Source organism: Takifugu flavidus, chromosome 15 (genome assembly GCF_003711565.1).
Source record: "Takifugu flavidus isolate HTHZ2018 chromosome 15, ASM371156v2, whole genome shotgun sequence".
Lineage (NCBI taxonomy): Eukaryota > Metazoa > Chordata > Actinopteri > Tetraodontiformes > Tetraodontidae > Takifugu > Takifugu flavidus.
In genome coordinates, this window is record NC_079534.1 from 13,167,614 (window position 1) to 13,188,869 (window position 21,256).

General features: G+C 43.8%; 4 protein-coding genes across 12 annotated transcripts in view; 2 read left to right on the plus strand and 2 right to left on the minus strand.

The window, feature by feature from the left end:
• Positions 1-124: 124 nt before the first annotated feature.
• On the minus strand, positions 125-8,711 carry atg9b (autophagy related 9B). Of its 2 annotated transcripts, none has more exons than XM_057056259.1 (15): positions 8,449-8,711; positions 8,058-8,206; positions 7,873-7,918; positions 7,731-7,793; positions 6,977-7,147; positions 5,547-5,688; positions 4,696-5,444; positions 4,302-4,455; positions 4,032-4,211; positions 3,704-3,949; positions 3,386-3,624; positions 3,200-3,293; positions 3,033-3,114; positions 2,587-2,743; positions 125-2,458 (listed from the first exon to the last, which is right to left on the minus strand). In XM_057056259.1, the coding sequence occupies exons 2-14, from the start codon at positions 8,164-8,166 to the stop codon at positions 2,598-2,600; spliced, it is 2,421 nt and encodes an 806-aa protein (XP_056912239.1). In that variant the 5' UTR covers positions 8,167-8,206; positions 8,449-8,711; the 3' UTR covers positions 125-2,458; positions 2,587-2,597. The 2 variants fall into 2 exon arrangements, with proteins under 2 accessions (XP_056912239.1, XP_056912238.1); XM_057056258.1 differs by having other exon boundaries at positions 8,381-8,711.
• A 76-nt stretch (positions 8,712-8,787) lies between these two features.
• Positions 8,788-13,391, plus strand: abcb8 (ATP-binding cassette, sub-family B (MDR/TAP), member 8). Its single transcript, XM_057056260.1, has 16 exons — positions 8,788-9,140; positions 9,455-9,779; positions 9,865-10,020; positions 10,207-10,301; positions 10,471-10,576; positions 10,642-10,803; positions 10,982-11,067; positions 11,187-11,284; positions 11,361-11,466; positions 11,543-11,576; positions 11,685-11,821; positions 11,961-12,055; positions 12,140-12,273; positions 12,342-12,489; positions 12,564-12,814; positions 12,906-13,391. The coding sequence occupies exons 1-16, from the start codon at positions 9,037-9,039 to the stop codon at positions 12,987-12,989; spliced, it is 2,121 nt and encodes a 706-aa protein (XP_056912240.1). The 5' UTR covers positions 8,788-9,036; the 3' UTR covers positions 12,990-13,391.
• A 253-nt stretch (positions 13,392-13,644) lies between these two features.
• On the plus strand, positions 13,645-17,828 carry cdk5 (cyclin dependent kinase 5). The gene is made up of 12 exons (XM_057056275.1): positions 13,645-13,835; positions 14,153-14,241; positions 14,317-14,384; positions 14,504-14,564; positions 14,637-14,693; positions 14,795-14,890; positions 15,086-15,160; positions 15,672-15,768; positions 15,834-15,903; positions 15,978-16,038; positions 16,112-16,192; positions 16,278-17,828. Exons 1-12 carry the CDS (start codon positions 13,799-13,801, stop codon positions 16,362-16,364), a joined length of 879 nt encoding a protein of 292 aa, XP_056912255.1. The 5' UTR covers positions 13,645-13,798; the 3' UTR covers positions 16,365-17,828.
• A 1-nt stretch (position 17,829) lies between these two features.
• The window catches only part of asic1c (acid-sensing (proton-gated) ion channel 1c), a 63,346-nt gene continuing 59,919 nt past the window's right edge, over positions 17,830-21,256 (minus strand). For all 8 annotated transcript variants that reach the window (XM_057056269.1, XM_057056268.1, XM_057056266.1 and 5 more), the window contains one exon: positions 17,830-20,572. In XM_057056269.1, the coding sequence (XP_056912249.1) occupies positions 20,494-20,572 (79 nt within the window). In that variant the 3' untranslated portion in view covers positions 17,830-20,493. The remainder of the gene's footprint in view (positions 20,573-21,256) is intronic.

Here is a 21,256-nt window from a genome sequence, read left to right on the forward strand (position 1 = left end):
ATTTTCCCAGAGACATTTAGCGTGAATACTGCAACGTTTCGAAAACACACCGCAAAGCTCTATTTCAGCCATAAATACATTTATATTATTTGTATCCTGAATGTCCATAACAGGTAAAAAGTGATAAAAGTTAAATATAATTTTATTTCAAATAAAACATTACATACTCAACCACACATGAAATGATTCTCTACCCACTCACAGAAAACACACATATGGTAAAGCTGTGCTGAAATCAAGTCGTTTTGGCATGTTTCACTTTTCCACTAGTGTTAATTCATGTAAAAACAAACAAACTAATGTGATGAGTCAAACAAACAAACAAACAAACAAGTCATCTTAAACACTTCCAGATGAAAACATAGCACCTTGTTCCAGCCCCTGTGATTCTTGGACTGGTGTATAGTGGATAATAAAAGATGGTAAGGTTTGACACTTGGCCGTGACGGTGCTGCCAAACAAATGGCGTGCCACCCGCTCCTGTAGGATACCGAGGACAGTGCAAATTCAGACGCCAGAGTGAAGTCATGTGCTGCGGGACTGTGGCACACACGATCTCGAGTTTGCAACCCTTCTTACAACTTCACAACACACCAGATGCTACAGAAGAGGAACAAAACTACACAGAGCGCGTTGCTAAATCTGACAGGTGAAATGGCTTTGAAGAGGAAGAGATGCTGGACCTTAATATTAAGGCACTGCTAAAAATGAAAGAGCAGTATATGTGGACACTGTCAAAAAGAAATGCCGAGCTCCAGTGTCTCTGATAAGAAACTCACTGTGGGGAAGGACAGCGGGCACCATAGCATCATGTACGCATATTTAAGTGAGACAGGAACACACATCGGCCCCTGTGGGGCTAACATTTACTGAGCAGAGGTAAAAGCGACCTTGTACGATTGGGCCACAGTGTTTTCCAGGTGGTCTGAGGAAGGTGTTGATGCTATATGTGCTGATGGTTGGCTTATATACACGTGATGGGGAGGTCACGCGGGACGGAGACGGACTGAGTGTCCCTTCGTGACCTGCCCGTTGCAAGTTTGGTACTTAAACATGTTTAAAGGAAAAGGATTTAATGTCAGTGCAAAACAAACATTCCTGCCAGCATGATTAGGTGTAAAAAGACATGCTCGTTCAAATAGAAGCTTCTAAGCTTTGAAAGTGAGGAGAACTTCTATGTGACTAATCTATGAAAAGTTGGGGAGAAAATCTAAATTTCCCCATCACTATCCACAGGAAGGATCATGACTTGATTCTTTAGTTGGCCATGTTGTTGTTCAAATGATACATTTGTCCAAATAGAATCCTCAGGTATTTGTCTTTGGGAAGATATTTTTCAAAACAATATTCTCTTTTTGTCACAAATAAATAACCTACATCAATCAAATAATTGAGGTGGGGAGCAGAAAATAAATAAATCAACGTACGCCTCACAAAGAATAGCTGGAAAAATCAAAACCAGAGATTACAACTCAGAACTTCAGGATAGAGAGGCATTTTTAGGGAATTTTTAAGGGGAAAAGGGCGGAAAATCCATTGATTGTAAAAGCAACACAACCCTGTTTTCTCTACAAAGAAACAAAGACTGGGGACATGGACTCTTGAGCCAAACCTTGAAAATCTAATCACACCTGTCATTAAAACCCTACTGAGGTTAAGAGATGCATCTGTACACTGTAAATAAACTCCCATCTGAGATATTTACACAATAAATAGAATGCTGTGTTAGTGTTAAGGCATAAAGATGCTTCGTCGGACCTCTTCGCTGCATTAGATGATATGAATGAAGCTTTAAATGTCGATCCTTGAGGTTGTTTTGATACATCCGCTGTGAAAATAATAATACTGGATAAATCTGTACTCAGAAACATTAAACACAGACGGCAGCATCAAACCATGTGAGTATCTGGTATAGAGGAGGTTTACTTAAATCAAGTGGGGCTTTTTTTCAGGTATTTCCATTATATTTTACTTGTACAGCTGTTGAACATCCAGCTGCTACTCTAATTTAACAAATTGAGCAAAAGTGAGAGGCTGTATTTAGTCAGAGGGCACAAAAAAGCTTGTTTTTCAGTTGATCGATTTTGTTCAGGCAGCAGCAACACTGTCTACAGTCTTCATAGCACACATGAAAAACTTCCATCATAATTGAGCTTTTGACTTTCTACTCTTCGGGGGAAGTCAAAAGGATTCGTCTACGTTTCCAGGATAAATGCTGGCTGCAGCCACCGTCACACTCCTCCCCCGTGAATGCGCGGTATAGTCTATCTTTCACTTCAGACGCGGTTTATCTGTACAAGTCAATGAGAGATCCAGGGTGAAATGGATGGAGGACGAATGCTTTCCCTGATGTGACCGGATGAGGAGCGGAGGAGTCGACGCAGTGGTTTTCATTCCTACAACAGATGCTGGATGATGATGATATCAAGGTCCATCCTAAATTACCCATGAAGGTCATCTAAGGCCACGATGTTCATAGAAAAAAGGAAAGTTGTAAACAATTTCAAAAGAAGAGAGAAACTGTCTTGGTGGTCGTGAAAGGTTTATCGGATTTTGGGGTTAAATAGCGGGAAGGGGGGGATATACCTTATCACACTTCAACAACTACCTCCCGTGCCCTGTTTAGAAGTAGAACTACTGTTAATCTCCTGCTCATCCTCCTCTTCCTCCTCTTCCTGCCAGTGACCAAGGACAGGGGTCGGCATGGAGATATTGGATCCGAGGCAGCCATGTGCCTGGAGACCTGGTTAGGATGTTGACATATTATTTACAACTCTACATCAACACAGGGTAAAACTCTTCAGGCTAACCTGCCTCTGGTTTGATGTACTGTGTGAGTGTGAAGATTAATGATTCTAAATGGTTGTAATGTCATTTAATCAATGCATTACTCTGCTAGTAGCCCTAACCCAAGAAATACCTTTGAAAACTTCAAATTATAGCATGTGAAACGAATAATAATAACATTTCTGAAATATAATGGCGTAATGTGACTCCATTAACAAGTCCAACTACTTGTGTGACCTGCTCACCAGTGTTGGTGTGAAGCTCTCTCATTGGTACATTCTGCCACTGCCCCATAGATCTCTGTGGGTGGGAGCTGTGCTGGTGAAGCTGGGGAGAGAAACAGGTTTCAGTGTGCAAAGGTCCATCCTTTCACTGTCAAGTGCACTATAGGCAACACCAGTACTCAATTTACCTCGTGCAGGTAGATGGCGTGGAGACTCATCTCGGCTGAAGCGAACTCAGAGTGCAGTGCATTACTCCGAATGTGAGACAGACTGTTAGTCATACTGGAAAAGGGGAGCGTATTAAGCAAAGTGGGTAGTAACTTATGCTAAGGTGTATAAAACGCAGGAAAAGAAGTGTATATAATGCGTAATACCTGTCGATGACAGTGCGATCGCTGCGGTACATGGTGCTTTCAGGGTGGATGGATGAGGGCGGGATGCTGTGTGGATGGCCACGGCCGGGATGTGCAAACTGGGAGTTGGACAGAGAGGCCAGGACACTGGCAGCAGCAGAAGCGGCTGAGCTCGGAGGGACGAAGCGGTGGTCTCGCCCTTGTAGTCCCGAAGCCGTTAGAACCGGGTGAGCCAGCACACTGGCTAAGAGACTGTCAGGCTGAAAACAACAACACGTCAGCACGGAGCAACCATGGAAAACAGAACGTCAGCGTGTTATACTGTAGCCAAGATTTTACCCCTGAAGCAGACTCATTGGAATGCAGCGAGGTGCAGAGAGGAGCCTCTGAGAGGAGCAGCTGGGTGGAGGGGCCACCCTGTGCATCGTGATGCACCTTTTCCTTCAGATGGCTGATAAAGACCGAGCTCTCCTGGGGCGGCTGCCAGTGTGGGTTCTTGATGGTGAAATGCATCAGAGACAGCTCGGTTTTTCCATTTTCAGCCTGTTGATATACGGAGGCCTCAGTCTGGCCCTCTGACATCCACTGTAAAACATTTGAATAGCACATTTATTCAAGGAGCAATGTGAATACATAAAAACAACAATAGAGAAGAAAGGACTCCTACAGTTGGGTTTCCATGGCGCCTGATGTCCATCTGTGCGAAGGAGCAGATGTCTCCCACTCCAACCACCTCCACTGTGAAGTTCCTGAAGAAGTCAATGATCTCTAAGGACTTGTTCCTCAGAAGGAAGATGAGAATAAAGGGTGTAACAATGGGGCTCAGCAATTCCTCTAAGATAAACACCTGATTGGGGCAAAAATGAAAAACAGAATCTTTTTTTAGTTTAACTGTGACAAATATGTTCCGATCTATGAAAATGTTTCCGTGCCTCACCGCTTTGTACTGGAACAGCTGTGCCACCTCGTCCCGGGTCTCACTCTTGTTGGCGTTGCCTCTCCAGTGATCCGGCATGTAGTGAATGTGTGCCAGCATGCACTGCAGCAGCTGTTCTGGACACCACACCATATGCTCATCTGGGATAAAAGACCTAGCATGGGACAGGTATGAAATATGGGCAATAAGTAAACAAATGTTCATCACATAAATCCTATTTACAGTACATATTTAGAGTTGCATCATTTGTTGTGACTGTTGCCAGCAAAAAGCTCTACTGTAGGAAAATTGGGATAGCTGCTGTTCCCATTAAAAAATGTAAATGAGTGGAACCCTGGTAAGCCAGAAGATGAACAAGAAGACTACGCGACTCATTTCTGCTGTGAAAGCTCACCTGGTGACAGTGATAATGATGCCCAGGACAGTGATGGCGGTCAGAATGTGCTGCACTGTCAGAACATCCTCATCATACACCGTCAGCGCGATGAGCACGGCTAGAACCGAGCCGGAGAAGAAGGCAATGTTCTTAGCCAGGACGGCCAGCAGTGGTGATGTGAAGGAGTTCATGTATTTGGACGTGGGCTTGTAGCCACGACCTAAACGCTCATGCAGCTCGTGATTCAGCTCATTGAAGTGTCGCAGGTACAGGCGGCCATACAGGGACCAGCGCCTTGCTCCCAGGCTGCCGGGTTCCCTGCGGATTATTTCGGTGTAGCTGAAGAAAGCGTACAGCACCTGCCACACCAAGATGAAGGGACACAGGAGCAGGTTGGCCAGACCCATCAGCAGGATGACTCTGCTGAGCTGCTGTGCGAGCTCCAGGCGGTTTCCGCTCCGCTTGTACTTGGGGTGCAGGTTCCACTTGTTCTGAAACAAAGAGCACGGGCCCCAGAACAGGATGAGCTCAAAGTTGTACTTGAGGCCCTGGGTGAGGAACACCACATTGCCCAGCAGGGGGAGCTGCAGCTGCACCGGCAGCAGTGACTTGTTTATCATGGCCACCATGTAGTTTTTGAATCGCAGGATGCGGTGATAAATGTCCAGTTCTGTCAGCTCTTTCTTGTGGATGCACATTTGCTGCTCTCGCTGTAGGCTGATGAGTCGATCCTGGACTTCCTGCCATGTGAAGTTGCATAGTTCATCCTGGTTCAGACGGGGACGACATAAACAGGAGATCTGTTAAAAGGTTTCTTTTGCGGAATGCTTTCATGCAGCTAATGACTGACTATCCAGGACAGCACTTGCCATTTTGATCTTCAGTGCTTTGATGTAAAACTGCCGAATCTCCCAGTAGCTGAGAAAATTACAAAAGACTTTGACGAGCCTATAGACCCAGAAGATGGCGGCCATAAAGAGGAGGAAGATAATCCAGCTGTTCTCTTCAATGCTGGAAGTAAAACACACCAAAACAAGATGGAATCATCCATAATATAACTTTGGTTCATCCAGACATTATTCAAAATAATTTGACAACATGGGCCATGGTTTTAGGTAACTTAAATATATTTACTTTAAAGAGAATTTAAAGAAAATGCAATACATTTAGCAAGTGTTGCTTTACTTATGAACATTTGTTTTCACACTGAAACTTAACCCCTGTTTACAGCCACAGGAGGAGTTGGGCAATCTTTCTAAAATTACAGAATTGTATTACATGTCAAAAGAAGGGACACGCTGCCTGCTCTACAACCCACGTGGGCATTAATAGAGAACGCACAGGTATTATGACTGAAGTTTACAGTTACTTCCAGGGATTGCTAAATATTTCATCAGCATCATCAATAACAAGGAACCCACAAGTACCCCTGTTAGGCCCCCTCTTTATGCTGTATAATTGACATTGGCATTCCAAATTTCACTTTGCTATCGACATACAGTGAGATCATTCTAAGAAGTAGAAATATTAGAATCTTTTCAGGAAAAGCATCTGGCCTAGCGGGACATAGGAGAAGGGATATGACGCGCAAGACGCCCAAACTGCATGACAAGCCATTCTTAAATTAGAATTCCAAGCAGCAGCATCGCCTTCAGCATTAATGACTATTCTGACATCAGAAGCAGGAACAAATTGATGACAAGCCTGTTAGTCTAGCTGAAGAAAACAAGAGAAGGCCCGGCCATCTCCTGGGAAAAAATATGACGACACAGGCCAGAAAAGGGCAGCAGGGAGGGTCTGTGCGTCTGCCACCAGCTGCTGACATGCCATGTGGTTGCTGGCTTTCTGGTGCTGCCAAGTTGTTAGTATTTCAACAAGTCACTTCTGCCTCACCAGCCCTATCAATTACACCACCTTCTTTCCCAACGTCAGTTAAATAACATCTGTTGAGTGAATTTGTCACTGTCAAATATTTTCTATGGGTTGAAATGTTAATTCATTTAATGGAACAACTTTTCCCACAAATAAATATGTTTTACTGTCAATGGAAGCACTTTTTCTTTTTTTAACAAGCTCGGTTCTGTTTTGTTGTTTTGCAGTATTAAGATGGGAAAATGATTAACTCCCTATAAGGCTGCTAGACTCTGAAAAGATGTTGTGATTAATAATATCCATGTCAGGTTAATGAACAAAGAAGCATTTACTTTGATTGCGCTGTCTTTTATAATAATTCAGAAAACTTTTCTGGAAAAAAGACATTTTTAAAAAAGGTGAAAAGGGTTCAGTAAGGAGTAATTACCTCTGAGTGCACTGTTCAGTAGGAAGGATTGCATCTGGAAGTGTAACCTTGTTCCTGTCCAAAGGGTTCTGGCTCGGCCCCGTGTGGTTGACAGCTCGGTTAGCAAACAGAACATCATAGTCCACGCAGTTGACAAGAAAGGTCGTAAATGTGACGACAAACAAAAACTGACTGTTGAGAGGGGAAAAAAAGGAGGAGATTAAGACTAAACGAATGAAACCACAGCGTAAACGTAGCAGTCTGGAAGTCTGTGTTCAACCACTGGCGCTGTAAGTGACTGGAACATTGAAATTTATCCTGGGCTCTTATTTTGAGACGTTTTACACTAGCTGACAGTTACAAGAGTTCTCATTAAATCTGAAACTTGACAATGACACAATAACAGAGGAGGTCTGGCACAAAACAAAGAAAAGGTGTTCAGGATACATGGACGGCAAATGAGCCGAGTATTTGTCATGCAATATATATGCATAGTTAATTATATATATTCAAGAGTGGCAAATAACTTGAATGAAAAGGACATTAAGTGGTAAAGGAGGAATGATTTTGCACTATTTGAGAGCCAAATGCTAAACTCACTGAACTTGTTCCATCTGAAGCCTTCAGGCTTTGACTCAACTGTCTAAACAACATGAGCTATTGCCACAGATCCATGCGCCTTATCTTAAAGCAATAGTCCCATATATTAGCACTTACATGCATTGTTGCTTACAATATAATCTTAACACAGACATGGCTTAATACTGGTACTCACACAAGTTCAAAGAACTCTGACACCATCATGCAGGCAAAGCCATTCTTCTGGTGGAAATGGTAGATGTGAAGAGGCTGATTAAGGACAACTTATGCTTCTGTCAACAAACAAGGGCAGACAGGCTGTATTTGCTTAAAAGGATATTCTTGTGAAGAAGTTATCCAAGTTCTTGATATGATGCCATGAGTCTGCAACATAAACACAACATTAGATAGCATCAAACCGAAAACAGCCCTATGCACAGGACACAATGTGCCCCTTTTTATTGATGTTGGGTAAAAGAGTTCTAATTTACATGAACTAATATTATGAGAGTTACGTGTTTACCTTTTAGGCCTTCGGGAACATGTACCAGCAGATCTTCCTCCCCTGGTGGCGAGTCCTCCTCAAAGTCCTCAATCCTCTGGTACTCTTGATAAGCTTCAAAGTTCGCCATTATACGTTACATACTCGTGGTCACCTCCAGCAGCTGAGCTCTATGTAATACACGTTTTATTGGAGGAATGCTGTCCGGCGACCTAACGCATAATTTAAGCACCTTTAAGAACAGGTAACGTTAGCTGTGGCTAACATTAGCATAGTTAGTTGCCAAATTGACGCACAACGATTGTGTAACGCTCCAACACAATGATGTCGTTTAATACACCTACCAGCGAATATTTGGTATGTTGACTATAAGATGCCAGCAAGCCTAACAAAATGTCATAATTCGACTAACTTCACTGAGTGTTGGCTAGCTAGCCTGAATGATTCAGCCTCTCGTGCGGTCCCTGGTGAAACGTGTTGTTTTGTTCCATTCTCGGTCCGTTTCTTCTGACCTGCATCAGTCTTTCCTCAAAGTCAAATGGTGAGCGCAGTAACGAGAACTAGGTTACGAAAAATAAACGACGGTTTTCGGTCAGTCCAGACGCCTGTTCGGCGCTTTCCAAAAATACACCAGCTTCAGTATGTCCACTGTTTTTGTCTTTCACAAATAAATGTCAACAAACGACACTGACGCCACTTCCGTATTCTCTGCCGTCATTTCCGGGTAGAATTTGTAGTTCTTTTGCAGTTTCCTCTTTTAATCTCTATTTTTTGGGCTCGTAACTCCGTTAAACTGGCATTGCAACACCTCTACATAAATGCCAGCTGCAAACCCGTTGTAAAATAAATCCGAATAGTTCCTGAATAATTGAATTCCCACGTCAGAGAAACACTCTGGGTCAGAGTCAACATGGCAACCTGCAGTTCGCCGGTGGATTACAGTAGAGCTTAAAGACTGTTTATTCCACGAGTTTGGGAACGCTGAGATAAATTTGAAAACATGTTTCAGTTTTTCTGCTGTAGAGTCAGCATCAATGCTCCTGTGCGACCACTGTATTTATTCCCGCGATGCAAGAAAACGGCCAACACAGGCAACCTCTTACGGTAACGTGACCTAAAGCCTAGTTATTTAATGCAGCCCATGTGTTTCAGCTTTTGCATGCCACAATTTTTATATGTATATATATATGTGTGTGTGTGTGAGAGAGATTTAAGACAGTAAATCGTTGAACCACATGGCTGTGTTTAAATGTATTTATGTTTTAACGTCGTGTTCGAAAATGAAACCTGTCAAATAGGACACCAAGATAAACAACGACTATAAAGTGACAGTTACACCCTTATTTCTAATCCGACCTGACCTTGAAAGTCCTTCATTTTGCTTTTGTAATTCTCAGTTGTAACATTTCTCTATCCAGATTGTACACACCAACATCTAATGCATCAAGCTCCTCACAGCAGCCTGGAAATGCAGTCAAACGGTTGTGGTGCCTCACTCGGAAGGCTGCTCTTCGGTCCCCCCGAACGTCCAAACGTCCAGGAGTGGCTCTCAAGTTTATCCTGGGACCAGCAGTGCTCACCGTCTCTGCACGACTCTTTTCTCGTGTAGCCTACTGTGAGGCGGACGTGAATAACAACATCCCGCTGGAAGCTGCAGCCAAAAAACCTCCACCGGAATTCAAATGGCACATCCTCTGGGAATTTGTCAAACCCCAACTGTTTGCTCTTGTCGGAGCTGTTGTGGTACGCTTTAATCCACGCCCCTCAATGCTGATACAGTGCTAAGCAAGATTTATGGAAATAAATCACACCTGTCTTGTCTCTTTAGCTTGCTTTTGCAGCAGCCATCCTGAACATTAAAATCCCCTTGATGCTCGGGGACCTGGTGAATGTCGTGGCGCAATACCTGAGAGAACAAACCAGGAATTATATCCAAGAGATCAGCGCTCCTGCACTGAAATTACTTGCACTGTATGGTCTGCAGGTGAGTACAAAGTTTCAGCCACCCAACAAGCAACTCTTCCAATTAATTTACTGAGAATTCAGGCCGGCTGGAAGAAACAGGCAAAATATATAAACACAGAGCACTGCATCGACTGAAATACCAGCGTATTTTGAGATATATTTCAGTATTTTTCTTCATCTTATCATCTCTCTTCCATCGGAGCAGGGCCTGCTGACCAGTGGCTACATCATCTTGCTTTCCCGGGTGGGTGAGAGGGTGGCGGCAGACATGAGGAAAACCCTCTTCGCGTCTCTTCTCAGGTACGATGCCTCAGTGTTGCTGCAACGTGACCGTTCAGATGCAGGAACGGCTGGACTTCAGACGGGCTGTGAATTCTTTATGACAGTCAATCCTATGGTTTGGCACAGCGATGGACGGCATTTGCGTGAAACAATAAATCCCCCCCCCCCCCCCCCCTGTTTGTTGCAGACAAGATGTGGCTTTTTTTGATGCTAACAAAACTGGACAGTTGGTGAACCGCTTGACAGCCGACATTCAGGAGTTCAAGTCATCGTTTAAATTGGTCATCTCTCAGGTATGATCAGCTGCCTGAATAAACTCGCCCGAACGCCTCTTTTTCACCCTCTCCCCCACCTGCAGGGTCTGCGGAGTGTCACCCAGACAGCTGGATGTTTTGTCTCCCTCTATATCATCTCTCCCCAACTGACGGGGCTGACTGTGGTCGTCCTGCCCTGTTTAGTGGGCGCCGGGGCTCTCATCGGCTCATTCCTGCGCAAACTCTCCCGTCTGGCTCAAGAGCAGGTGATGAAGGAACCTGTTAAAAAGAAAGAGATCTGTCATCACTTCTATCCTGACTGATGCCCAACCCCTTTGATTTTAGTGGGTTAGGGTTAGGGTTAGGGAACGCTTGAGCCGTATTGCACGCTCTCACTCCCATTGGAATTTACGAGTACGTTGATTTAATTGTGTTTGATTTCAGGTGGCAAAAGCAACGGGAGTCGCAGACGAGGCGCTTGGCAACGTGCGGACCGTGAAGGCTTTTGCGATGGAAGAGCGAGAGCTCCAGTAAGTGACGAAGCTGCACTTGTTACCGTGTTTACGTGCTGTTTTACATATTACCAGCCCTTCTTTTGAAATCAGGCTTGTTCTCACACCTGTCCTGGGAATTGTCCACTCTCCTGCAGGTTATATGCGTATGAGGTTGACAAATCATGTGACTTGAATGAAAATCTTGGCGCTGGAATAGCAGTTTTCCAGGGACTGTCAAACGTGGCCCTGAACTGTGAGTGCACTTTGCAACCTTGTACGCACCAACAGGCTCACAGGTTAGATCTCCTGTGTGTTGTGTGTTCAAATAGGCATCGTTCTAGGAACTATTTTTGCGGGAGGGACACTAATTGCTAACAAGGAAATGTCCCCTGGAGACCTCATGTCCTTTCTGGTCGCTTCACAGACTGTTCAGAGGTAACAAACAACTCATTTCACTACGATTCTCTTATTTTTGGCTGCTGTTTTTCTTATATCGGTTCTCCCTGCTCAGGTCACTGGCCAGTATCTCTATTCTCTTTGGACAAGTGAGTAACAAAATGTGGTGCAATGTTCTTCATGCACATCGAGTTTTATCTAAAACTCTGAAATACGACAGACCATCTATTATTGATGTCCTGTAATGTTTACTGCAGATGGTGAGAGGAATAAGCTCTGGCGCCCGGGTCTTTGAATACTTGGCTTTGAAGCCGAGCATCCCGCTGTCTGGAGGACGACGCATCCCGTACCATTCTCTGACCGGGAGAGTGGATTTCACGAACATTTCATTCAGGTTGTGTCACAACGAGATCAGTCTTCATGACAGTAGATAATAATTCTGTGCAGATACCAGTCAAAATGGTCTCCTTTTGCCTTACTGGTTTATTTAAGTGTGTGTGTGTGTGTGTGTGTGTGTGTGTGTGTGTGTTTAGCTATCCCACCAGACCTGGTCATCAGGTTTTAAAGAAGTTCAACTTAACGCTGCCACCTTGTAAGACTGTTGCCATTGTTGGAGAATCTGGAGGAGGTGATTTCTTTGATTGACAGCTTGATTCTTAATGTGGTTCATGATGCCAAGAGTCTGAAACTAACCGATCACAATATACTGAAGGAAAGTCCACCGTCGCTTCCTTGCTGGAGCGTTTCTATGACCCGACCAGCGGCGCGATCATGCTGGATGGAGTGGATATACGGACCCTGGATTTGTCCTGGTTGAGAGGGCAAATTGTTGGATTCATCAATCAGGTATTGACCATTTATGCAACTCTTGATTGAAAATGTCCAGATGCTGAAATTCCAGTCTGTCTCCACAGGAACCCGTGTTGTTTGGATCATCCATCATGGACAACATCCGGTTTGGGAAGCCCGAGGCCACAGACGCTGAGGTCATTTTCGCAGCTGAGCAAGCCAATGCTCACCGCTTCATTACAGCATTCCCAGACGGCTACAACACCATAGTTGGTATGTTCCGTCGGGACATTTGAGCGAGGTTTGCATTCCATTCCGATGCTGAGCTCCATACTTGACGTATCCAGGTGAGAGAGGTGTTACGTTGTCCGGTGGCCAGAAACAGCGCATCGCCATCGCCCGCGCCTTGATCAAGAACCCCACTATCCTGGTTCTGGATGAAGCCACCAGTGCTTTGGATGCAGAGTCCGAGCGGGTGGTGCAGGAGGCGCTCGACAGGGCCACCAGGGGGCGCACTGTGCTAATCATCGCCCACCGGTTGAGCACCATTCAGGCGGCTGATCTCATCTGTGTCATGAGTAATGGTCGCATCGTGGAGGTATGGAAGGCAGGAGGGGACTTTTTAGGTTCCATTGAACGGGAAATCATTTGTTCTGGATTTCATTTAACAACTCACATTTTCTCATCAGGCCGGAACTCATCTGGAGCTGCTGAGCAAAGGAGGATTTTATTCTGAGCTCATCCGCAGGCAGAGAGCTGAGGGGCAGAAATAAACCTTCTTTTTTTTTTATCACGGAGCTGTGAAAAAATATTTTAATTTACTGGAAATTCATAGGAAAGGCCTGCATCACTCATTTCTGAACAGTGTGTCTTATAAATGTTTAAAACTTTATCTAGTTTTATGAAAGATGTATGTAATAAATGTAGCCTTGGCTCAAACCACACTACTGTACAGTATTTAACCTGAATGAGAATTTCATAACTGTCTTATTTTGGGCAAATTCTGTTTAAAAATAAATTTGGGGGGGGGGGGGAGAATGAAAGTTCATTTGAGTGTAACTGACAGCATTCCTGTGTTGGCACAAAATACCAAATAATTTAACGGTAACTCAAAAATATTTATGCTAATAAAAAAAATGACAAAAAACTGGGAATAAACTGCAGTCTTGGAGGAACTTTGTTAGTCACCTCAGTTTATTTTGTTTTCTTCTACTGTACAGGCTGATACAAGGCCAGTTTCTCCATATGCAAGCTTATTGTGCATGATGCAGCTTTTAAAAAAATGTATTAAGGAACTCCAGTTGGATAGGGAGAACCATGTATTTTATTCCATCAAATCTGCATAAATCTCTTTTTCTATAATAATTTTTAAAGGTAAAATTGCAGCTGTTCACTCACGGCAGGTATGTGTTCGTGTTGTAATACACAGCTCAGCCACTAGATGGCCAGCATGAGAAGCTTTGCTGCAGAGTATTAGGAGCAGCAAGTGCTAACGCTAGCTGTCCAAACATTTAATATTTCCCATTTTTGACATCGTCATTGTTTTTGCTAGCTCATTAGAAGCTAGCTATAGTGACCAGACATGCAGAAATATGAGAAGCTTGAAAAGATAGGAGAGGGTAAGTTCACGCTGCTTTATTTATGTAGTCAGATCTCCGTTAGCATTCTTGCTATGCTTACCTAGCATTTCCAGATACTGGGGTTAGGAACATTGACTTTTGTGCTGCTCTTTTTTAAAAACACAAACTATCGATTAAACGTATATCACGCCATAACCACACTTTTGCGTACACCAGCCTACGAGTGTGTTAAACACTTTCTGCCTGGCTGCAGAACATTGACGCTAGCTTGGCAGTGGACGATGGCTAACGGTCCGACGATGCTGTGCATTCATTCATCGATGCTGCTCCTCAGATTCCTGATGTCTCTCTCGTAGGTACTTACGGGACAGTTTTCAAGGCGAAAAACAGAGAAACCCACGAAATCGTGGCTCTGAAAAGGGTCAGGCTGGACGACGACGACGAGGTGCGTTGACACAACCCTTCCCACGGTCTGATGTTGTAGCGGTGCAGACCGACATAGGTGCCATTTGTTTTTCAGGGGGTGCCAAGCTCTGCCCTTAGAGAGATCTGTCTCCTAAAAGAACTAAAGCATAAAAACATCGTCAGGTGGGCTCAAACTGTTTGTGACCTGTTGCTTTGGAACCGTCTAGTCACTGATGAAACGACCTGAATCCGACGAGATTGAATGTCATTTGCATGAACTCAAGGCTGTTTGCTCATTTCAGACTACACGATGTTTTGCACAGTGACAAGAAGTTAACACTGGTATTTGAATACTGTGATCAGGTGAGAGAAAGCTACATCTACGGCCCCTCTGTGTTTCAACATCCAATTTTAAGTCTAATGTGTTAACGGCAGGATTTGAAGAAATATTTTGACAGCTGCAACGGTGATCTAGACCCAGAAACTGTAAAGGTAGGAGAGGCGTTTGCACGTCTTTGAATATCTTATGATATAGATACACGTTGAATATTCAACAATGCCGTCTTTCCTAATCTCAGCCTCTTTTGTTGTAGTCATTTATGCACCAGTTGCTCAAAGGCCTCGCGTTCTGTCACAGTCGAAACGTTCTTCATCGAGACCTGAAGCCCCAGAATCTGCTCATAAACAGAGTGAGTGTTTGTTTGAGGCCATTTGGCCTTCGACCTGAGGGCTAGTTTAATAAATATCGCCCCATCGTGTCTATAGTGATGCAACCGAGAGGAAATTATGAGCAGAAAAGCTTTGCGTGGCTCAAATAGCTCGTCTTTATTAGCATGCGTGTGATGTCACCGAGGGAGATTTGAATTTTGCGCTTCTGTCTACAGAACGGGGAGTTAAAGTTGGCCGACTTTGGCCTGGCTCGAGCCTTTGGCATTCCTGTGAGGTGTTACTCGGCAGAGGTAAGTCACGCTACTCCCAGTTTCACCCACGTTAGCAGTATAGGAACATAACTGGGAATCTGTTGTGCGAGGGCCTATTGTGGTGCACAAAGATCTGCTAAAATATCACTACTGTTCGGTCAAATGTGACCAAAAAAAGGTATTTTATCATCTTTAAACCCATGCTCCGATCAATTCCTGTTTTTCTTCTCCAGTCATTCCCATTTAGACAGTTTGGTGTTGCCTTGTTATTGGGTAAAGGCGTGACAGGCAAGTTTCACAAAGGGTTAGTGACTGTCTGACCTCGAGGTCCGAGGGCGAAGCCTCACGAGGAGACAGCTGACCCACAATGACACCACTCATCTGAAATAAACAGTTTGGACAATTGAGAATCTGAAGCGAGGGTATCTCAGAAGAACCACATCCAGTTCGGCCTCTGTCCTCGGCTACCTAAAAATGACGGCTGCATTCACGAGGAACGGGACGCTCGTGACAGCCCTTTGAAGCTGACTGCTTCTGTGTTCTCACGCAGGTGGTCACATTGTGGTACCGACCTCCAGATGTGCTGTTCGGGGCTAAACTTTATTCTACCTCAATCGACATGTGGTCCGCCGGCTGCATATTCGCAGGTTTGTTGGTGATGATTGACAAGTATCACTTTAAACTGGCTACAGATTGAATCTGTTCTCTTCAGAGTTGGCGAATGCCGGAAGGCCGTTATTCCCTGGGAACGACGTGGACGATCAGCTGAAAAGAATCTTCCGATATCCTTTAAAAAGCACGTTTCGAGTCGTTTGTTCCGACGGAACTGCTCCGATTTCTTTAACGACCCGCTTACGTTGTTGGGGACTCCGACCGAAGAGCAGTGGCAGTCAATGACTAAACTCCCAGATTACAAGGTGAACTATTACTGGATGTTGACTCCCCCTTTTTAACCTATTAACCATTCTCATCTCTTGCTCCTCCCTGCAGCCATATCCCATGTATCCAGCCACCACCTCACTGGTCAACGTGGTCCCCAAACTGAGCAGCACGGGGCGGGATCTTCTCCAGGTGCTGTCACGCATTTGGTATTTTAGCAGCACTTTCAGCTGTAAATGCAGGATTGCTTTAATGACCGGCTTTCTTTGATCTCCAGAACCTGTTGAAATGTAATCCTGTCCAGAGGATCTCTGCAGAAGAAGCCTTGCAGCACCCTTATTTCGCGGATTTCTGTCCACCTTAGATTCCTAATTGCCTCCTGCCGACACTCCGCTCCCAGAATCGCTCATCCATCTCCCCGTCGGTTCATTAGGACCAGTCACAACACGGCGAATCCCTCAGATTTTCAGCCCCCCCACCTGCTTTAATTCTGCCATGCCTCTGTGCAAAAATCCAAATGACTCTGAGGTTTTAGGTCCTTTTATGTGACAAATCTGTTGAAATTGGCGCAGATATACATTAGATTTAATAGCTTCCTCGATTAATTAGCACTATTTGAGGAGAAGCGGGTTTTATTTTTCTAGTTTATTGTGGCTGATGCCCCCTTAAACATTTGTTCTGACCTTTAGTGGCCACGTGGGTCCTTCCTGTTCGGGATTCTTACTATCGGCATCATGTTGCCTGTCATGGACCCTGCAGCTAATCCTTTAAATGCCCCATTACTAATTCACTGATTTGTCAGTTTTGGAACCACAAAGCCCAGAAGTCATTTGAAAATATTAAATGCTCAGTTCAGCGTTTATTTAATGTTATTTTTTAATGTCACTTGCCAGTAATTTCATGAGAACATGTAACCATTATGTTTATTAGCAGTACGGATTTTATTTTATTTTTTAAGTTTGCTTTTTAAAAAGAGCAGCGAATTCTAAAGCGTTAGTCCGCATCGTTGATATTGTTGCTAATGGTGTAGTTCAGATATTTGCATTCGCAGCCGTGATCAGGACTGATTCAAAATCTTCTTTTCTGGAACCTAAAGGAATTTTTTGGATTTGATGAAGCCAGTTATATTTGTTCCAATGTTTCCCAGACCAGCTCAGCATCCCACTACCTGTTACAGATTGTATAATAGCACCAGAAGCTAATTTATAAATATATATATTTGGTCCCCCCCCCTCCTTTTAAAAAAAATAGGTTTTCATTTTCTATCAATCTTTGTGCACTTTGTAACTGACAAGTTTTATTTAAATCATTTCATTATCAAGATCCTTTTTTTTTCTTTTATATTGTATATTTGATTAAATGATTACAACGAGAAACAGGTTTCTAGCCGGCTGTTATGACTAGTGACCCACAATGCTACTAACTCCTGTACTAACCGTTTAAGGCTTTATTAATGGCTGAAGTCATGATTGTTTTGCACCATTTACTGTTTCCATTGTGGCCACTTGCTTTGAGGTGACAACAGCTTGCAGTGATTTCTTAGATTGTTGCTTCTCATCCCATAATGCCACTCAGACTAACTGTCAGTACCTATTTTTCCTTTTTTTTTGCCAGTGTAAGACAATGGATGCATGTATTTATTAATGATAGAATGTCTGCTCACGGCTTCATTTGGTACACAAACTGCTTGTGAATGATTTTAGCATCGCTTGGATCTTTAGCATTTAGGATGCTTGTTTTGAGGATTTAACATTTGAAGGTTGTGCGTGCATGTGTGATCCACGTTCAAATAAAACTGGTTTCAGTATTTAAAGGACCTTCAGACCCACTTTTAGTGTCAACTATTTAATTTACAGTTCAGTTAAAATCACGTATCTACAACAAACGCACCAAGTATGGAGAGCCAGGTGAAGTGAGATCTCCAGATGTGCGCACGATGACCTCGAAGGCACATTTTAGTCCTCTTCAAGCCACATTCGACGAAAATTCGCCGATTTTAGTTTTGTTCATAACTGCACAATCTTTTTGTTAAATACTGCACAATCCCGAGTTTGGGTTCGGTTTTCGATGTCGGGAGCGTCGAGCTCTTGTGTCACATGATCTGGAGAACATGATGATTCGCCTGGCTCCCATAACACAGCTGGACTTTCCAGAGTGGATAACATGGCTGAGGCTACACTGGGAGGGTTACAGGATGGTCATGCAGGGAAGGGAGTGGAGCGACCTGACGGTAATTATTAACTGGGAGAAGAAGTGAGAAATATACAGAATACTAGTTCATACTTGGCCATAACTATTATATCTGCCAAACGAGGACGGAGATGACCACCGCAAACGGTCTGGAGATGCCGCCAGTTCACGAACACTCTGCTGTTCTCTATCTGTAAGGCAGAGGGTTGGGGGGGTGGGGGGGGATTGGGGGGGAGTCAATGCTGCCTCCTTTATACACTTTCAAACACAACGTGCACAAATGCAGCATCAGAAAAGCATCATTGTGTCACATGAACGGGCGGGATGTCGCTTCATTTGGCTGTGATGGCCAATATACAATCATCCATCGTTAGCGCACAGATGTTCAGCTGACGTCCGCTCCAGCTGTTGGACAGCTCATGAACCGGAGGCGGAGATCCCGACAATCACCAGTTTGTGAACAGCTGATCCAGAACTCTTATTGCTCGCGACACACTGATCCGACCCCAAAAGTCTCGCCTCTGGCTCCTCTGGAGTGTGTGTGAGTGTGTGTGTGTGTGTGTGTGTGTGTGTGTGTGTGTGTGTGTGTGTGTGTGTGTGTGTGTGGTGTGTGTGTGTGTTGTGTGTGTGTGTGTGTGTGTGTGTGTGTGTGTGTGTGTGTGTGTTTCCAAAGCCAGAGCCACAAGAGGTCCAGTCGTCGGCTTTCGAGGGATGGCTGATTTCCAGGTTTGTGCTTAACATCAACAGTCATCTACTACACAGACGCCAGAGTCATAAAGCTACAGAGTTCAGAATGCCACGTACTCGACTGGCAGAATAATCAAAAGTTCCACGTAAAAAAAAGAAAAGAAGAGAATTCTCAGCATTTATAGAGAGGATATGTAGCCAGAATTAACAAGTCAAGGGTGGAAATAACAGAACATTAACAATAGAGGATTCACGGGAAGATTAGAAGAAATTGTGTATGTGGCTTGGATGGGTAAATATAGGTTTATTATATTTCATCAATTATACATCACAAACCCTTTTTGTGACTCTTTTTTAAATACATATTCTGATAAATATTAAAGGACACAATGGTTCAATTGTACAATGCATTTCTGGTTTAAAATCAACTGAATGTGGCTGTGGCGCACAGTGGTTTTGAGGCAATTTCTCAAAATCTACCTACTTTTCAGACAGTACCCGAAAGGTCCGCCAAAATAGAAACTGTGCAAATAACACCTTTATTAATATCTATATTTGTATATACATTTGTATTTTTAATTGCATTTGACTGCGCGTATTTACAAATTTCTGTCAAGATTAGAAATATCACTCTCAGGGCTTTTAAAGGGATGTTTCACGTGAAAATGAACGGTCATTTTCACGTGAAACACACTTTTAACTGGTACTCATATTCCATACAGAATAGATTACTATCACAGGGAATTGTGCTGATAAGACACAGTTTGGAGAAAATATATTAAAATATATTATAAAGGCAAAAAAAAAGCCTTTTCTTTTGTTCACTTCAAAGTAAATAAAGGCCAGTATTTACAGCAAGCTGTATGCTAGCAGTAAATTTAGCCCACACTATATTCCCTACATATGGGGAAATAATAAAAACCAAAATGTCAGCTTTATAAAGATAAAAAATTACAATCAAAAGCCCCCCCCCCCCAGGTTCTCCTTCAGGACCCTTTATGTCAAAAGTACCTGAAGTGGATAAAAACATCTGATTCATTTCTGGGATCCAAAGCTAGACGCTTGCATATATGCAAACGATCAAGTTCCCCGTCTGGATTTAAACTGAAGATGCACAGTTTTGGAAAGAAAGAGACAAATCCCCATCTGACATTAGCGGAAGGCAACAAGAACAGACGTCTGAGAAAGCTCTTCTGGTCAAACGGTCCATTAAGGTCACTCGTTACAGCAGGAACAGATGTAACACTGATACATATGTAGCGCTCATGTACGGCAGGAATAATGGAACTCATCTGAAAGCAGCTCTGTAACCCTGCGGCGACACGTTTCTCTCGACTGATTGACCGGATAACAGAAGAGGACCCTACAAAGTGGAACATGGAGAAATAAAAGAGCGATGCCTCGACATGGCACGTAAACCTGAGTTCTGGTTTGGAAGTGGTCTCACCTTCTTCTGATGATAGTATTCTATTTCTAGTCAGGCAATGATAGAATCTACTATACGGTTATGAACTTTTTCATCCACTTTTTTTCCCCTTATAATTACGTACATTATTTCACAGTTTGCTGTCAGGTTCCTGCTTTAAGTCGTCAACAAGCAAACTCCTCAAAGTTCCCTAGAGTCGGGTGACGAGGTAACACGTTCGGCGTGAATCCGAGACTGTCCGAGTGACTCCGGAGGGTGTCACAGGTGCTCTGCAGGAGAGACGGAAGGGAGGGAGGGAAGAGGAGTTCAACCAGATTAAGGGAGGTAGATGACGATGGTGATGATGATGATGGATGGGAAACACAGGAACAGATCCAGTGAGGGTGAACAGAACGTTGTGAGCAAAGCAAGAACAGTGAGAACATTAAAAGAGGGGGACAACGGATGATCGGATGGAAACACACAAAAATGAGTGGAGGAGGAAGAGGAGAAAGAAAACAGCACACATTTAGATCTGCTTTGATGCTATGGTGTTCAATTGTTATAGATCCAGTCCACATTTCCCTGAATAAGCTTCACCAGGAGATAACTGCTGACGTGTGGACGACTGCTGCTGGAGAAAAGGCCCGTTCCAGCAGACAAGGTCCATTTGTGCGGCGTGCAAACTCGCCGCGCGCAGGCCGGCGATAACATCACCGAGTAATACATCGAGAGATGTTATCTGTCCCGGGCCTCGAATGCACGCTGTCTCAGCGCTGGAGGGACACAAATACATCTCCTGGTTCGTCTTCTTCAAAACAACAGTTCATTACCTGCAGTTTTTCCCGACAAGAACAGCAGCTTTCTTGTTTTTCCAAAACAGACGGCTAATTATGTTATTTTTGTGATAGCTGCGCTCATCTAGAGAATCCAACCGCCTCGTGCCATTATGGACCCGACATACACAGAAACAC

What these genes read in the sequence shown, in the direction of transcription:
- atg9b (XM_057056259.1), bottom strand. Translation starts at nt 8,166, where the DNA reads ATGGCGAACTTTGAAGCTTATCAAGAGTACCAGAGGATTGAGGACTTT. An exon ending in ACTGAACAGTGCACTCAGAG is followed by an intron (nt 5,689 to 6,976) that starts GTAATTACTCCT and finishes TTTTACTTCCAG; the next exon opens with CATTGAAGAGAACAGCTGGA. An exon ending in ATCATTATCACTGTCACCAG is followed by an intron (nt 4,456 to 4,695) that starts GTGAGCTTTCAC and finishes GTCCCATGCTAG; the next exon opens with GTCTTTTATCCCAGATGAGC.
- abcb8 (XM_057056260.1), top strand. Translation starts at nt 9,037, where the DNA reads ATGTTTCAGTTTTTCTGCTGTAGAGTCAGCATCAATGCTCCTGTGCGA. An exon ending in TTGCACTGTATGGTCTGCAG is followed by an intron (nt 10,021 to 10,206) that starts GTGAGTACAAAG and finishes CCATCGGAGCAG; the next exon opens with GGCCTGCTGACCAGTGGCTA. An exon ending in CTCTTCGCGTCTCTTCTCAG is followed by an intron (nt 10,302 to 10,470) that starts GTACGATGCCTC and finishes TGTTTGTTGCAG; the next exon opens with ACAAGATGTGGCTTTTTTTG.
- cdk5 (XM_057056275.1), top strand. Translation starts at nt 13,799, where the DNA reads ATGCAGAAATATGAGAAGCTTGAAAAGATAGGAGAGG. An exon ending in CTAAACTCCCAGATTACAAG is followed by an intron (nt 16,039 to 16,111) that starts GTGAACTATTAC and finishes TCCTCCCTGCAG; the next exon opens with CCATATCCCATGTATCCAGC. An exon ending in CGGGGCGGGATCTTCTCCAG is followed by an intron (nt 16,193 to 16,277) that starts GTGCTGTCACGC and finishes TTTGATCTCCAG; the next exon opens with AACCTGTTGAAATGTAATCC.